This window comes from Ixodes scapularis, unplaced genomic scaffold (genome assembly GCF_016920785.2).
Source record: "Ixodes scapularis isolate PalLabHiFi unplaced genomic scaffold, ASM1692078v2 PGA_scaffold6__148_contigs__length_123643588, whole genome shotgun sequence".
NCBI classification, from domain to species: Eukaryota; Metazoa; Arthropoda; class Arachnida; order Ixodida; family Ixodidae; genus Ixodes; species Ixodes scapularis.
In genome coordinates this window covers 103785869-103802890 of record NW_024609881.1, presented here as the reverse complement: position 1 = coordinate 103802890, position 17022 = coordinate 103785869, and the positions used below count along the sequence as shown (strand labels likewise).

Below are 17022 nucleotides of genomic sequence, written 5' to 3'. Positions count from 1 at the left end.
TACAAAATTATCTAAATTCAAGCATAAGAAGTATTGCGCTTAATGTCTTCTAAATTTATTACGGAATCGAATAATATTCAAATTATTCATGTAAGTCGATTTGTTCCATAACTACAGCAAATATAAAGAACCAAGGTGTCGGTGCTTGTTTTCGTCGTTTTTAAGGTACCTCTCTCTCCCGTGCGGTGGCGCTCGCTGTCCACGAAATGCGAAATCGTCCGTTCGGAGATCGGCCGGATCGGCACTGTGCGAGGTGTTCTTCCGCGGCCGTATTCCGCGCCCGTATCCTGTTTCATTCTGCACGCCGAGGCGTCAGTGTGCGTGTCTTGCTTTCCTGGTTCTCGCTGGGTAGGTCTCCGTGTTTTCGCAAGTGGCAAATTCACCTTGGAGCTATGGGTCGAAGACAACCGTCCTGTGGCAAGCGGACCGCGAGGTGTTCCACAACCTCGCGGTCCGTCAACGCGTTGTGCTTGTTTCTACTTTTTTTTTTTCTTTTAAAAACGGGCTTTTTTTTTGACGCAAAGTTTTATTTTATCGTTATCCTTCACACAAACGTCCTTCGGCCTTGGGGTCGTGGAAATCGGGGATGAAGCGTGCACAAAGTAGATCGTTGTTTTCCTCCTTTTTATTTTTCACGGACGTCCTGTGACCTCCGTACGGTTCGTGGTCACCGCAATCTAACGCGGGGAAAAACGGGTCGCCTGCTCTGTAGTCAGGGTATTCCTAGGGGAGGGTGATAACTCGCTGTTCTTCTGGAAATTCACATATCACCCAAAAAGGTGACATGGGTAATGATTACGGTATGTTTTTTCCGGTGTTTGTTTTTGAGCGAAAATCGGTGCATGTTTTTCGGTGCTTATTTTTTAATCACCAGTGTATTATGGGTTGAACGTCTTGTGATGACGCTAAAAAGCGTCAATAACCAAAGAGAAATGCGATTGGACAAGAACATTTCAAATTTCCAATTCTATTCACATATCCATTACGCTCTTCTCGTGGGAGCATCTATCCTGACGAAAAATGCCTAAGACATTGAGCTGTGAACGCATACTCAGTGTACAATCTTTCGGCCTAGAGAGGTATTGCGCACGCTCGAACGCGCTTCACAGCCCAGTAGACGAAGTTGGTGGCACCCAGAAGGCGAGTTTTTGAATGGTCTGTAGTAGGCAAAAGAAACAAATAACAATCAACGCATATCAGCTCTTCAAGCGAAGAGGCGCGTTTCTAAGGTCAATGGTTCCGGACGGCACTAATGTTGTTGACGTTGTCGTAAGATGACGTCAGTTCATGCGAACTGACGTCATCTTACGTGATCACGTGACACAAACACGTCATCTTACATGATCTCGTTACACGAAATGACGTCATCTTACGTGATCACGCTGCACAAAATGACGCCATCTTACGTGACCACGTAACACGTCATCTTGTAAGTCAACCTCTCCCCACAGCAGCGCGCTCCGCGCTTTCCGGGTTTGTGCAGTGCTGTAGTCGAAAGCAAGCTCCCTATGGCAAGCGAAAGCTTCTGAAGTCTCACATTGAGAATACTCGCAAGCGACCGTCTGTGGAAGCTTCGCACGTTGAGGTTTTTGTTGAGATCGAGCCATCGTGTTCCATTAACTATAGTGGAAGTTATCGTTCAATAAAGCCCTAAAAATATGAATGTAGTTGGTGTAGACATCAAGATCTAATCAAAAATGCGGTTTGACTTCGTTTAATTAACGTGTATATACAAGTGTAGAAAAAAATGAGTTATTTGTGCATAGATGTCTAAAAAAGTGTTTATTATTCGACATCGGACTTTGGGAGAAGGATGTGTTCAGATTTTTCTTCATGAGCGCAAATATGCCTGACGCAATAAATAGTGACGATTTCATCGTCCCAGTGGTGAGCAGGTGATTTCTTGCTCGAAACAATGATGCCATTTCATAAACCAAGTTCTGTGACATATGCTTTTCCAATGTCTGGTCACTATTTTGTAAACCTTTCAGTCCAAACGACTATACTTCTGTTTGTTTTTGTTAGCTTAGGAGGGGGTCACAGAGCCTATCTTTTTGTCTTCCTCTAGGACAGGCGTACAGAGTTATACCGCAACACGCATCTGTGGAGCACACAGAGCTATCGCTCTCCTGTTGGTGGTACAGTAGCAGACGACACAACGCAGCTCCGTAGTCTATCGAGGGCACGGCTAGCCGCGGCCCGTAGCGCGACCGTTCAGACTAGGGAAATGGTTTTGAAGAACCGAGAAATGGTATCTTGTGTACAATAATCACATGTCGTTAGTATACTAGTATTCTACTTGCTAAGCCAAATAAATATTTGCAGCTTGTGAGAATATGTTTGCGTGACGATTTACCGTTCACACTCCTGACGGATGTTAGCGAATCCTTCATGTTTGTGGCTCGGAGTTATCGGTACCCTCTCGGAGTGACTTCACCATATATATTTTTTTCTTGCTTGCAGGACATCATAAAAATCACAAACACGCGAGAAAAAAAAAATCTTATGAGTACGCGTGATTTTGAGCTTCGCAGCTCTAAAGATGCCCGGTAAATGTCGTCCAGCTTGGGAAGAAACTAATCTTTTTTGTTGGAGTTTGACTATCGTATGCTGGCAGCTCGTTTCCGGTCTGTTTTGTCTATACTCCGTTTCACCGTAATTTGGCAACCCTCAGTCAGAGCTGCTGTGAGGGAATCACAGTCGCGGAGCAAAGCACGTGACAGCTACTTTTAGGAGCAGTACTATGGCGCCTGCAGATCGTCTCCGACTGGTGTTTTTAGCGTCTTATGCTGGCCATACATCAAAAGTGGTCCCCAAGTGCAACAAATGACGTCACAGAAGACGGAGTGTCACGCTGCTGCGTCTCGCGAACCTGGCAATTCATCGTAGAAATGCTGGCGAAAACCACGAGGGAACACGAGTGTCGCTGTCGTCATGGCGTCCCAACGAAAAGCAATTATACAATTTCGACGTTTTTGTAATTCGGTAATTTAAATTACTGTACACAATTTTTAAGAAAATAAAGACATCATAACCAAATAGGAACTTCCGTGCTAAAACATGTAGTGCGAAGTGAAGACAACTACTATCTTTTTTTTTTTTCTTGATGTCCACAAAAAAAAAAGGCTATGCAGCATCGATCCTACCGTTTTTTTTTTTTGTTGTTTTTTTTCGCACATTATGTGATGTCTTCTAACACGAAAGTACCGACGTAAAAGTGCTGTAGAGACGACATAAAAACAAAAATTTAAGTGAATCGAGCTTTGTAGTGGAACGGAAAAAAATAAATAATTAACGACTTTTTATGGTAAACACTTCACCTCTAAGTAGAACTTCAAAAAAGTGACGGTTACGCGCTTTCATGCCCATTTCAACAAAGTTGGGAGAGCGATGTATTGCATCTTGTGAATAGACATGTGGAGCAGCATGTTTATGTTAGAGGCATTGTGTGTAATCGCTGCGCAGTACCTGCCAAAAGAAGATATTATTTGGGAACAGTCTCAACCGTTTCCGTCTGTGTGTGCTACGAATACAGCAACTCTTTTCGTAGAAGAAGTGATGAGGAAATGGCGTGCCCTTGATGATACGATTGTGATTAGTAAATAAAATTTTTAATCAGTCAATAATTGCGACCTATCCGGTCGCCTGGAACCCCGACAACAACAATCGTTCTCTGGAAAGTTCATTCTAATATTTACACGTTTTGTGGAGTTCATCGAGCGAATAAGAATGTTCCAACAATGAGCTAAACCTACACGAGTTCCCGAATCCAACACGGCGCTTTTGAATTTTAGCGCCGTAGATTGTTCTGCGAACAGTGTATACTTCTGGGCAAATATTCGTCTAACAGTTTTGCAACGTTGGAAAGCATCGGAATGATTCAGAATCACTGCGGAGTTGATACTCGGGAAGATAAGACGGGCACTTGGGAGAAACGGACCGTGGCATTTGAGACAGGGGCACAACCGGGGGACAAATATGCTACAATCGCATACCCTTCCAAGGTCATCGCTTGGGCGACCGCGCGCGCGCCCAAGAAACCTTTCTTTTCTTCTTTTTAGGGTTGGGGGGGGGAGGGGAGTGGAGTGGTGTAGGCGTTGATTGTGTTCCTCCTTTGTGGCTTTTGACAGACGCACAACGAGACTGGCAGAACAAGCGCATGATTCATTTCTCTCGATGGAGGCGTTCTGTCTGTGTATGCGAACATGATTTTTTTAACCATTTCGTCGTTTACCCTGAGACTGGGTTTTTGTTTTTTGAAGAGCAGAAGAACAGAAAAAACAGACAAACAGACACCCAGTCTCAGGGTAAACGACGAAATGGTTGACTTCCACCAGCTAGCCTGTACTTTGACTCTTTTCTCGTTAATGATTTTTTTTTCCCCTTTCAGTAGTTAGTTGTTCTTGCCTTGACTCGGGTCCCAGTGGGTGCGTTGTCGTTGTATGCCCGCTATTTTTTTTTTTTTTTTTTTAGTTTATGGTAGTTTTTGCGCTGATAAGGTATCAAGGTAGACAAAAATAAAAAAAATAAAAAATAAAATAGCGCCTTGACAAAAAAAAGTTGTTGCGATCAGGAACGTTTTCAAAGCGATTTTAGGAGCCTGCAGTGTTACCACAGGTGCAGGATTGAGAGCGTAACCCACGCACTTGAAGAGAAGGGGAAGCTCTCGTCGTATCGGGACTCTCTTTTATGGGTTTCCACGTCGCGATTGTCCTTCAAAATCAACTGTCATTTATTTCTTGCTCGTGGCTTCCAAGTACTGGAAGCCACGACTCGAGCCACAATAGTTTTGCGAAATCAAGGTTTCGCTGAAATGGATAACTCTCACGTACAGTTCGACGCGCAATACCTTTGCCGTATTGACTCGCGAGAGACGCCCCCAACACGGCTGAGTATGGCGGTGCTCCAGACCTAACATCTAAATTTTGTTGCCTTACCTGTTACTATTTCGCGCCCATTTTGAGCCATATCAAAATGAAAGCGCATGATGAAATAAAAATGACACTCGTTTTCCGCTCGATGGAAATTTCACGCCAGCTCGCTGTCTTTGCTGGTACCTTGAGCGTTTCCCAGCGATGCGGAGAGCTAAAAAAAAAAAAAACACGTACGATGGCATCCTTTGCACACTCATTACTTCTATAACACTGAGCCACCTCGTATCCTTTTGTTTTTCTTTCATGGTACTAATTTCTTTCTGCGCATTACGGCTGTTACGACGCTAAGTCTGTCTGCCCTTCGAATTTGAACTTAGGCTCAGATCAGGGACGAACCAGTTTAAATCAGGAAAATATAATTAACACTGTAGCAAAGTAAATCGATCCTATCGATCGGAAATACGATTTGACACATTCCATCTGAACACATATTGTGCACAGCAAATGCAATAGCGAGTCAGCGTGCAAAACGCCGCCACACTGAGCTACCATAACATCTCGGCGATTTTTGCATAGCACCGAGCACGGAAAAGAGAAAACAGTTAATCATTAACATAAACGAAGCAAATTTATTTAAAGCCCGGACACTCCGTACGTCCAATCTAGCTAAGGTTATCAATAGACTCGACCATGTCATTTGTCGAAACAGATAAAAGACGTTGGCAAAAATGATTAGACTGAATAAGTGAATCTAACGCACGTATTTTACCAACTGACGGTCGCGCGCCTTCAATACCCTTTCCAATTGTCATTGCGCACCTTGGACACACTTTGGGGAGCAATGCATATTTATATCGCCGCCCGAGGTCTCCATTGAACGTGTAGTGTAGGGAGCCTACATACTCGCCGACTACGGAGTCGGCGAGTATGTAGGCTCCCTAGTGTAGTGCTGACCCAAATATAATGCTAACCAGACTCTCAATCGCTCACCGCAAAGGACGATTTCGAACAGGCGGTACTGTAGGTCACTTGAGATAGAAAAAAAAAAAAAAAAACAAGCTATAGAAACGAGCGTCGTAAAAAAGGGGACCGGCATTTTCATTCCTACGTCCGAACAGAAACGATCGCCACCCACTGCATCACACAGCGCAGAGGCCGGACTCGGCCACCGCGCGTACACACCAAGCGCGCGCGAGGGAGGGAGAAACTTCCTCCGCCGGGAGAACACGGCACATTTCGGGATCTATTTCACGCAGCGGAAAACGCGGGCCTTTTCACACCTCGATACTGGCGCCATCTAGAAGTTGCGCGTTCAACCACGTTTCGAGCCGCGCGCCATCTGGTGGCTGAAACGGACGAATAAATAGAGGTACCGCGCCCTCTTAACCCGAAAAATACGCACAAAGAAGCAGGGAGAGATTAGCTTCCTATTGAAAATCACACTTCAACCCTGATATGCAATGAGACCCTCTCAGCCCCTTAAACCCCGTCAGTCCATCAAATACCTCAGCTCATTAAATCCCTTCAGCCTTTCAAACCCCTTCAGCCCGTCAAACTTCACACCCATCAGCCCTTCAACCCTTCATAAGCCATAGACCGAAAATGCAGTTTAAAACGTTATTGAAACTTTATTTCGGACTTCGAGCTTTACATGCATATTGTAAATCAAAAAGACCAAAGAACAAACCTGTGCTCAAACCGCGCACAAGGAGCTGTATACAAAAAAGACCACATTAAATAGAAACAACCGAGTTCTTTGTCGCAAAAAAAATATCTCTCGAGGTACTTGGTATCGGGGTACGAAACAACAGCCAAAAATAAAAAAACACCGCATCAGTTTTATCACATTTCGTGCGAATGATCGTAACAGGTATATAACGTGTAATGGCGTACTTACGAAGTGACAGAGAACTCCAAACCTCGGCGTCACACAGCACAATCAGAAGTCGAACCTCTTGAACCACTCAAAAGGACTGGACAGCGGTTGAAACAAACAGCGGTAGATGATAGAAATGACACTCCAGTTGATAACGAGTCACCAAGTGGACGTCAGCTCGAATCTTCCGCCCATGAAGTGGAGGACGACCGGAAGTCGACGCACTCGGTGAAGTTCGCCGGCCGTGCGGGATGGAACGGAGCGGGTGAACGGGGTTGATGGAGCCGACCGTGTACAGTCACATATAGTCCGCTCGAGACAAAGCTGGCCGCTACTCCGCTGGCGTCGGTAGTCATCATTTCGAGTATCAGACCCCAGAACGGCGCTTCGCCACCTCCAAAGCTCGGCGACACGCCACCGCTAGCCCGGACAGCGGCGTCCCTGGCAGCCGACCGTCGATTTTCATAAGGTCCCCGCACACTGCGTCCTCGTAAATGAGGACGCAAATAGCTTGGCCAAGCTGGTCTTCGTGTGGACGCCGTCTGCTACCATCGCGAAAACGGCGACTCTACGGAGGGTTCACTACTCGACAATGACTTCGACAAGCTCGCGCCGCCAGCGCTGCTCGAGCGGGCTCTCAGCAGTCAGAAAGAAATAGGCCTACCTGGCCGGCGGCTTGCCGCGTGAGACCTCGTCTCACCGACTCCACACTCGCTGAATTCCTCAAACACACTTAACCCCTGTCCAAACTGTAATCATAAGCATTCGATCAAAACTAGAAACACATAAATTTGAACGAGGACACGTCCAAACTCCCGGCGCGTCGATCCCAATACTCAAAATAAGAGTTCCAAGAGGGGACTCTATTGGCAACAATAAAAAAATGCCTACTTTTCCCTACCCGCGTACATCACCGGCGGCAGGCGGTCGAGCGACCCGGGCAGCAGCGAAGCGGCTTTGTGGGCGCCAGCGATTGAGATTATTTTTTTCCAGCTGCAAGGTGGAGAATTATTTTGCAATTGATAGCGATCTGTGCTCCTCGGTATACTGTAGGAGCAGTGCCGCGAAAAGCTTCTTTTTAACTCTTGTGCTCATAGGAGAAAAAAAAAGCTCTCTCCGGCAGCAGCGGAGACAACCCACATCAAGGACTTTTGTGCCGGCTGTGTTCCTAGACAACTGTAGTAGTGTCACGAAGAACATTCTCACTTATGCTCGGAATACTTTACAACCCCGGTGTGCGAGTTGAGTGTTTTTTTGCAACTGGAACAGCTTCAAGAGCAGCAAACCACACTCAAGCTGGTTGGGACCATTACGACATCCGTTCAAAGAGGGGCGCTAATAATATCGACAACAATAAGTACCCATTCTAGTACTATAGTCGAAATTTAACTCAGTCACACTTGTTCACAATTGCTTCAGTGATTTTTTTTTTTTTTTTTGCCTTCCATTTCTCAATTTAGTCATTAGATTCCACACGTTGCTATTCGTGTCTGGTATAACAGAGAATTCGGGAGCAGACGTTGAGCTCTATTAATATACGATAGAGACCTTGCCTCGTCTGTCAATTGATTGACGTGCAATATTTTCTCACAGAAGAGGTTCTGAAAACGTCTTCATTTAGCTCTATTGCGAATGAATGTTATATAGGGCGAAAATGTTTTTTAGGGGCGAAGCGCCTTAGGGTCTAGCCTTGTCCGGTGTCCGTGCTCACATCGATTGCCATCCCATCTGTCCTCTTAAAAAAAGAACAAATGTTTGCGCAGTCGACGGGATTTGGACCTGTGCGGGGAGACCCCAATGGATATCTAGTCCATCCCCTTAACCACTCGACCACGACTGCGGGACGAGTAGGGGGCTCTGAGATGTGGTAGTAACTCAAGAGCTGAGGATGTCATGAGTGAAACGTTTCATGTAGCCGCTCAACGTCTATACAGGAGAGGGTGCTGCGGTCAAATGCGTATATAATCGCGTTAAACTTTGCATGCATTGGCTCATCGTTTATAGACGAGAGGGCGCTGCGGTCAAATGCTCAAATGATTATATAAAGTCGAAACGCAACCCGGAACTCAGCACTACCTATGAGCATAAAAAATCAGCACCATCAGCACTACCTATGAACAAAATCAGTATCATCAGCGATACCAGAGTTTTACCCCAATCAACATCATTTACCACGTGGAGCTGCGGTCATTTTTAAAACCATGTAATTATTAATGTCGTTGAGGCTGTAAAAAAAACTTAAATTAAAAAAAACATATTATATAAGATTAACACCTGATGTGCACTCCTGGATAAGTTTATGGGCGCGTTGCATTCTACTCTGACGGTAAAAAAAAACAGAGAAAGAAAAACATGCGTAAAATCTTTTGGGGGTAAATCTTATTTTGAATTAAATATGTTGATACATATCCGTACTTTACGCACTATTACATCTTGACCCAAATTTTTTTTATTTGAAGATGAATAGTGAATATGTGTCTTTATGTACCTTTCATTGCACCTTGATGTTTGGCTTGGTGGTTGCGGAGTTCTTTTAAATTTTAGTTCAGCCCGATCTTCTTCAAACAATAACCTGCCAACTGCCCTACACGAATGCAGTTCATTCTAGTCTATTCATTTCAGTGTTTACGACAGTCACATGTGCGATTCGTGTGGTCGCCTCTATCCTTTGACCTTGTTTCAACAGAGAGCCCCCTCCTCGCCACCGGAGATACTCGAGATCGTTTTCAGCCAATGACAACTGCTGGGATCTGAGCGCTAAGAAATTCTGGGACCAGTCACGGAAGTAAACCTTCTCTACATTGTTATGCGTATTGAAAAATCCGGCAAAATCTTCCAGTGGCATCCGGTAAACTTCCAGTGACATCCGATGAACTCCCAGTGACGTCCGGTGACAACTGGCCAAGTTTCACCCATTTTCATCTGAAACCAGCGCAGTTTACCGGTCTTTGCTAGAAGATTTGCCGGAAGCTACTCTCGGTTACCAGATTTCGCTGGAGTTTTACCCGCAGACACTTTTCCACGAAAGCCGGGTCGGCTTTGGTGGAAATTTTATCGGAGACGATTGACTCATTTTCCCGTTTACCGAACTTCACTGGAAGCCGACGCGAAGGCAGGTGGAAGCCAGACAAGTCCCCACGCGCCCTCTCTCCCTCGTGTTAGGTTCGTGGAAAAAGTGTAAAAAAACCTTTTTGCTGTTTTTTTTTTGTTTTTTTTTTTGAAGAAAACCGGTTTTTTGTTTGTCAACCAGCAACGGACACCAACGGTCGTTCAATGTCGGCTTCCCGTTCCATGTGTGCAACCTGTATCTTCCAGAGCGGCTGGGTGTGCGCATAAAACAAACCTTTCAGTGACCTGTTTCTGACGCCTCTTTGTCCGTACGGTTTCAGAAGCATCCAGCGAGCGAAAAAGACGCTGGAGTCGCCTCTGACGGCACCAGGAAAGATACCGTGACTGTGCCCAAGATTGCTCAACGGCGGCGTATGTTCGTTCCGCGCGTTCGTGGTTTTCGCTAAGCGTGCTATCGACAGTGTGTATGTGTCCGCTTGGAACACCCGTGGCTACGGCATTAGGGACGACACCGTGACTTTTTTCATTATTTCTCAACGGAGGCGGATGTTGTTCATGGTTTTCGCTAAACGTGCTACTGACAGTGTGTGTGTGTGTCCGTGTGGTGCACCTGCTCGGTTTTATTATTTGAACTACCGTACATCTAGGAATTTACCCAATGGCATTGTGAGTACCTTGAAAGATAGTTTTGCGACAAAAAACTCGGTTGTTCTTATTTGGTCCGATTGCTTTCGTCTACAGCTGTGCAAATTGTTTCATTGGTATCGACCCTGTGAATTAAAGACCTTAAACATTCACGCCTATTTGGACTAACCGCTTTAATTTTTACCAAATCGTTCAGCATTTTGTAAACATACCCCACCCTCTGTTCACAGGCTTTTTCCTAAATGCCTTCCGTTAACATAAAAAAACAGGGTAAGTTCCTATGAATTGTGGCAAATCCGGTGACTCCCCGTAATTTCTTGCGAATCTAGGCGAATTCCGTGACTTTTGGTTAGATCCAGCTTTACTGGAAGTGAAAAGAGTCATAATCCAGTAAAGTAGATTTTTCACTGGAAATGAGATTCCGGTAATAATTTTTTTTCAATAGGGAACGGATAAAAAAAGATTTTACAGCGTACGATGGACGACTGAGGAGAAGTTACGCTCACAACGTAATTGAATAACAGCTGCGACGAACTATAAACTCTTCTACGTATCGCCATGTAAAAAAAAAAACAAAAAAACTGTAGCTTGATTGATGTTTGCAAAATGGACTGAAAGCCAAAGTTTGAAAACCGTTGTCAATTCATCTCGTTTTCGACAGTGAACGCGCTGCGATAGCGGTCATGAGTACGGCAGAAAATTGTTAATAGAGAGTGTTAGTAGATCATTTTTCCAGCCCCGCTACGCTAAACACCACAGCGACGACACTACTGCGCATATGCGACGCTAGTGGAGAATTAGCGAAGTTGCCCAAGCTAGCGGAGTCGCACTATTTTACCACAGTCTAGAAAAACGTAGCGCGGCTAGTGTGGTGCCCTATGTGTGGGTCTCGCTAGAACGAGTATTGGTGAGATTAGGGAGAGCCAGCGAGGGACGCGGTTCAAGATGGCCGCCACCCGGTACCTGTCCTGTCTGTCCGCTTCACGATCGCGGTTCTAAGCGCCGTATTCCATCTTGCTGCTGCGAGAAGCAGCCGAGACAAAGTGTTTCCAGGAGTGCAACGGGTCTCGATTCATGGCGGTCATCCTAAATACGGCCATGGGGGGACACAAACGAACAAAATCTTTGCATTCCTTTGTGCTTTCAGCGAAGGGTTGCGGCTACCTGTTCAGCCGTTTTCGTCGTGAGGACAGATCCGACCAAGGTAGCGAGCGAGCAGGCGGATTTGAGGGATTTCAGTGGTGTTTCATTTTCGATGGACAATGAGAAAAATGAAAGACCGGTCACACCGACACAATTAATGAAGAGCTACAGTTGTTGTCCTTTATTTTTGATGATTTTTTCTATGGCTTTGGCGCTTGACTGATATTGGTTTAGACTTGGGCATCTTGACCGTCAGTTGTATTCCATTACAAACATCATAATCAGTTATTCTAAAAAGTAGTGAATTTTAGCACTTTATTCGATACCTTCGTTACTGCTGTAATAAATACATTTAAACAATCAATTTTTAACATTGAGTCCATAGAACAAGCTACCCAGGGACGTTGTTTACATTGATTCATTTTCAGCTTTTGCGAATTTCCTAGATATTTTTTCCGCTGCTAAGTTGTTTTGACACTGTATAGTTATTGTGCCGTTTTTAGTGTATTGTACAACTACCAGCCTATAAATATATGTAATGTTGTAAACCAACCAAGCTTTATCAAGTTTTGAAGAAAAACAATTCTGGGATGTGCAATTGAGTATATTGTGTAAAAAGGGTATGCGCAGTACACAAGTATTTGTATTTTGTTAGTGAAAAATGTGAATTGTACTTGGCTCATTGACTCCTGCTTTGGCCGCAATGGGCTGGCAGTGTTGTTAAATAAAAGAAAAAAAATATTGTATTACAATAGCGAGCCTGATTAAAAACATTGCAGATAATTGATTTACAAAGCTTCGTTTTAGGCAAGCCTTAGTGTGTCAAAAAGTGGCTTGATACGTTGCGTTAGCTCTTGTAACGCTGTATTTTTTACCGGGTTGCGAACGTTCCACTAAAACTTGAAATGGCGGTTCCGCTACGCTATAGTAGAAGTCATAGCTGATTGCGGATAGCGAAGAGGGAGTGACTGAACGATCTGAAACACATTATTAATCAGGATTTTTTCTCATGGCGGAATATCGTGCAAGCATCACCCAGAGGACATAACATGTGGCACAAATAACAGTACATTACAGTCGGCTTTCCCTTTATTTTACAACGCAAACCTTTAAACTGAATTTTTACCAAACCTGACAATTCCTCGAAGCGTTTACGAAACCCAGAAAATGTGGGCGTGCCCTGCGAGCTGTTTCTTCATCGGTTAGGCTTAGCGGGTTCACCGCCATGAGATAACAAATCTCGTAAAAACACTGAGAGTAATTATCACTTCGAGTTTTTCTGCCACGGTCACAAGCGAGCCTCGTCCCGTCCGTTGTAATCCTCGCACCGCCGAACGCACTAACACTTTGTAGAACCAGATGTCCATCGCCGCCATGCTGGACCCCACAGACCACCGCAGACCATTGACGCTCATCGTTAACAAAACCACGTGATCCGCGTCTAAGTACCACGTGACGCCTGCGCCGCTCAGCACTCCGACCGCCAGAGACGGAGGGCTAAAGAGTGCTCTTGAAAGGGAGGGGCGCCCTCGGAAAGAGCCAGCCGATCAGGCCACAGCACTCCATTTCCACCACTTGATCTCGCGCGCTGTGGAAGGAGCGCCCGAGAGCGCCAAGGAAGAACCACGCAAATTCGCCACAGTCTGCATCTGTTACGTCACAGCCCAGCACGAGCATGTTCGCCGCTTTCGACGGCGTTCAAAGTACGCGCCTCAGGCACGTACGCTGAGAATGGGGCCGACCACAAGCGTTTTCCTGGAATGGTCTTTAGATATTTTGCTAAATTACTTAAGCACCAGGGAGCATATGGATGCAACAATAGTTACATGCACTGGTGTCTGCAAGAGTAACTTTGCTATAAAAAATCTAAAACTAATAGCGCTTCCTTCAGGTAAGTCGAGCGTGTGTGGCCGTCCAGTGACGGTCACACACGCTTCTATATAAAAGACTTTTTTCTTCATAAAAACCTTTCCGAAAAAGAGCGTGTGGCCGAATTCATTTTGAGTTCTCATGCGTAAGGCGCATGATTTGCTCGCTTTCTGATGCAACGAACTTTCTCGTACTGGACGGAGGACTTGTATATATTACAATGGTGTATTTATTGTATGAGTCTTGTTCATTGCGCCTTTTTTACTTCCCTTTCTCGCAATGGTACACCCAGTTTAGAGGGTGTATTGCAGTCATAACACCCTAATGAAACGGTTGGAATTACACCTTAGTCTAAAGGTGTTCAAATAACACCTTGCTTGAGGGGTGTTAGAAAAAAAAACTTTACTTACGGCGTCTTGCTACTCCAATATGGTTGTTAGTTAGAGGACAAGCTGTTTACACACTTAAGGGTGTAACGATGTTTAGTGCGCAGTGGCGTGGCCGAATCGCTCGGCAACAAGTTGTTCGCGTGAAAACGACTCACGAAAGGCCCTACCGCATGAACGAGTTTTTTCGCGCGTTTCGACGGCGTCCGCGTCCTTCCGCGTTAGCGGCAACTGACTAGAGATGGCCCACCAGCCCCGTGGGAACGCGAGTCAACGCGCGTCTGTCGGGCGTTGCGCAGTGTCGCCAAATTGACTAGTCCTAAATCATCGGCCAACCGGAAACAACCAACTGTCTACATGTGCTGCACAAAGTTTATTTGTAGCTTAGAAACCTTTCCTTTCTATTTTACGCTAAGATTATTACCTGTCAATCCCGGGACTGTTCAATAGACCTTGTCTCATGCGTCTCAACGCATCTACGCGGTCTCACTTACGCCCCATATGACTTTGGTTGGTCCTTGTCTGGCAAGACACTTCCGCCACGACGTCTAGATCTGGTCGAGGAAGACATCGGCGCCTCCCACGAGTTGCATTGTTGCTACTTACCTCGATGGACGAGCTCCGACGCTGGGAGACGCCGACGCGGCTGATGTACGTGAACAACGCCTCACGTGGTTGGGGCTAAAACTTCCTTATACCAGCGTAGACGAAGCAACGTCACTGCTTTACACTAGCCGGAGGTATTAAGTCGAAAAAACAAATCATCTTAAGAGATTGTGAATGTGCGGACACGAAACCGCTAGAACTGGAGTCACCTTGCAGTGGACTATGTCCATAGCTAACGGGCGTTAGATTTCATTACGAGCCAGCACGCTACCACGTAACATACTGCTCTGAACAGCGTATCATTGCGCCGTTCTGAAACACACGCCGTAGAATAACAGGGTTGTGATTAGGCCTGTCTTCGCGTAGCTTTGACTGTAGTCCACCGTAGATCGATCCTTAGTGGGTTATTTTATGGTGTCGGCGGTATACGAATGCGCCCGGGCACCATACGCTACTTCGATAGTTGTTCGGATAAATAAATAGCAGTCTACGCAAAGCACTGTTCTCATAAACGCATCTGCACAGAACTCGTCGTTCTGCAAGCGCGTTTAAACGGTCTATGATCATCACTCCTTACGTGCTCAATAAAAGTTCGTCTGCTTTTTTGCAGGGGTTGTGGTGACGTCAAAAAGACGCCAAGCTCTGATTGGCTCTGAATTCCTGAAAGGCACCGCCGAACGCACTAACACTTTGCAGAACCAGATGTCCATCGCCGTCATGCCGGACCCCACAGACCACCGCAGACCACTGACGCTCATCGTTAACAAAACCACGTGATCCGCGTCTGCATGCAGACATGCATGCAGACGCGGATCACGTGCAACATGCAGAATAGTGGGTAGACCTTAAGGCGGCCAGCATTGAGGTCTACCCACTACACTTCAATCAGAGCCAATCAGAGCTCGGTATCCTAACGTCACCACAGCTTCTGCAAAAGAAACAGACGACCTTGCACTCCGTATAGCACGCATTCACTGCTTCAATGTAAACATGGTCCCGACCCTTATCAAAAGTCCATCAAGCAACATTGGCGGTCACCTTTTTTTTTTGGCACGAAGCGTGTGACTGAATCCGAGTCCTCCCCGAACGCTGACGTCACCCTCGTGTTTAATTCTTGTTCACAGTATGCGTGCTCAAACAATGGTAGATAAGGATAATCGTCGAAGCAGCTACTAGATGGACCGCTCTTTTGAAAAGGGTCTGCTATAAGACTTCGATTCTCTGAAAGGATGTTGCAGGCAAACGCTATCACAGACCTGTGTGAATGGGGTATAGACCCGACATCAGAGCCCCCCTGGAGGGAGTGCAGAGGTGCAGCACGTAGTAGTTGTTGAGGATGATTCCCTGCGAGGCGAGGACGTCCAGGTTCGGAGTTGGTATCTGCGGATCTCCACGAAAGCTGACGTCCGCCCAGCCCTGTAGAATAGTGACCTTGCATCAGGCAACGAAGACCCGAAACTTTCGATTGCAACAGCCCGCGACAATAGGGCCACTTTAAGAGAAGATAACGGACGTTACACTCTTTTTGTGAATGGCAGCTGCTGAGGCACCTTTGATTGTAAGGCTGCCTTTGGTGCAATTGCTTTGAGGCTTTGCGGGTGGCGTAGTGACAGACCGTTTTCTGCCACCAGCCGTTCTGAGGCCGAGCTCTGTATTGAGCGAACGCATGGCGTTTCGTGTGGTGATAATATACATGAATAACCTCTATAAAAAAAAGCCGCCAAAGCGAGGTCGTAAGAACGCCGCCAAAGGGAGATCGGAAGGCAGGCGCTGGGATGTCACGGACGAGGGGCAAATGAACTAATTCAGGAAGATCTCGGCTGGTCTATGGGGTTTCCTCCTGGGGGGCGGCCGTTTTAGCACGCAATAAAAACACACAGAATGCTGCGGTAGAAATACGAAAGAAACACCCATCGCAACGCACAAAGAATCAACACCGACTTCAGCCTAGGGACGCAATTAACTGTTAGAACTGGAAACTTATGCGAGTTTTTATTACGTCCGCTCTTAACTTCTTTGCGTGTTATTTTGAGTATGTCTGAATTCAGGAAATGAAAATACCAGAAAAAGGAATTACTGAAATGTAACAAACCAGATCATCCGCCAGGAGGAAGATTATGTTTGGCGGAACTTGACTAGACTCGGAGAATCCGGCCGTTTGCAATGCCAGGAAAAGACACATCCTGTAGAGGAATTAATTCAAAATTATTATGAACCAAAAAGCTAAAATCAAAAGAAAGAAATTCACTAGGTTATCAAGTAGTTTCAACTCCTTATAATTTTGATACACGAATCCCTATTAGAAAAAAAGAACCATTTCCTGGGTGATATCTTCAATAAACCGAAAATACCTATCGTCTATGTTCATGTGGTATTTTGCTCTGATGTGTTTATTGCACCCGTTAATACAGTTCGGTGACAAACATTCTCTGAAACATGGCAATTTGAAAACAATCAGACACATTATTGCGAACGCTTTCCATCCGTTTCATTAAATATGCACAATAAAAACTGGTGAAATTTATTCATACATACAGCGCAAAACTAATACGCG

The 17022-nt window shown here is 45.5% G+C and overlaps 1 protein-coding gene across 1 annotated transcript in view; it reads right to left on the bottom strand.

The window, feature by feature from the left end:
- Positions 1-16617, bottom strand: part of LOC8043729 (arylsulfatase B-like) — a 45426-nt gene extending 28809 nt beyond the window's left edge. Inside the window, exons 1-2 of the mRNA XM_029983177.3 lie at positions 16561-16617; positions 15725-15884 (exon numbers count right to left, since the gene is read on the bottom strand). Coding sequence (XP_029839037.3) covers positions 15725-15752 — 28 coding nt within the window. The 5' untranslated portion in view covers positions 15753-15884; positions 16561-16617. The remainder of the gene's footprint in view (positions 1-15724; positions 15885-16560) is intronic.
- Between the last annotated feature and the right edge of the window lie 405 nt (positions 16618-17022).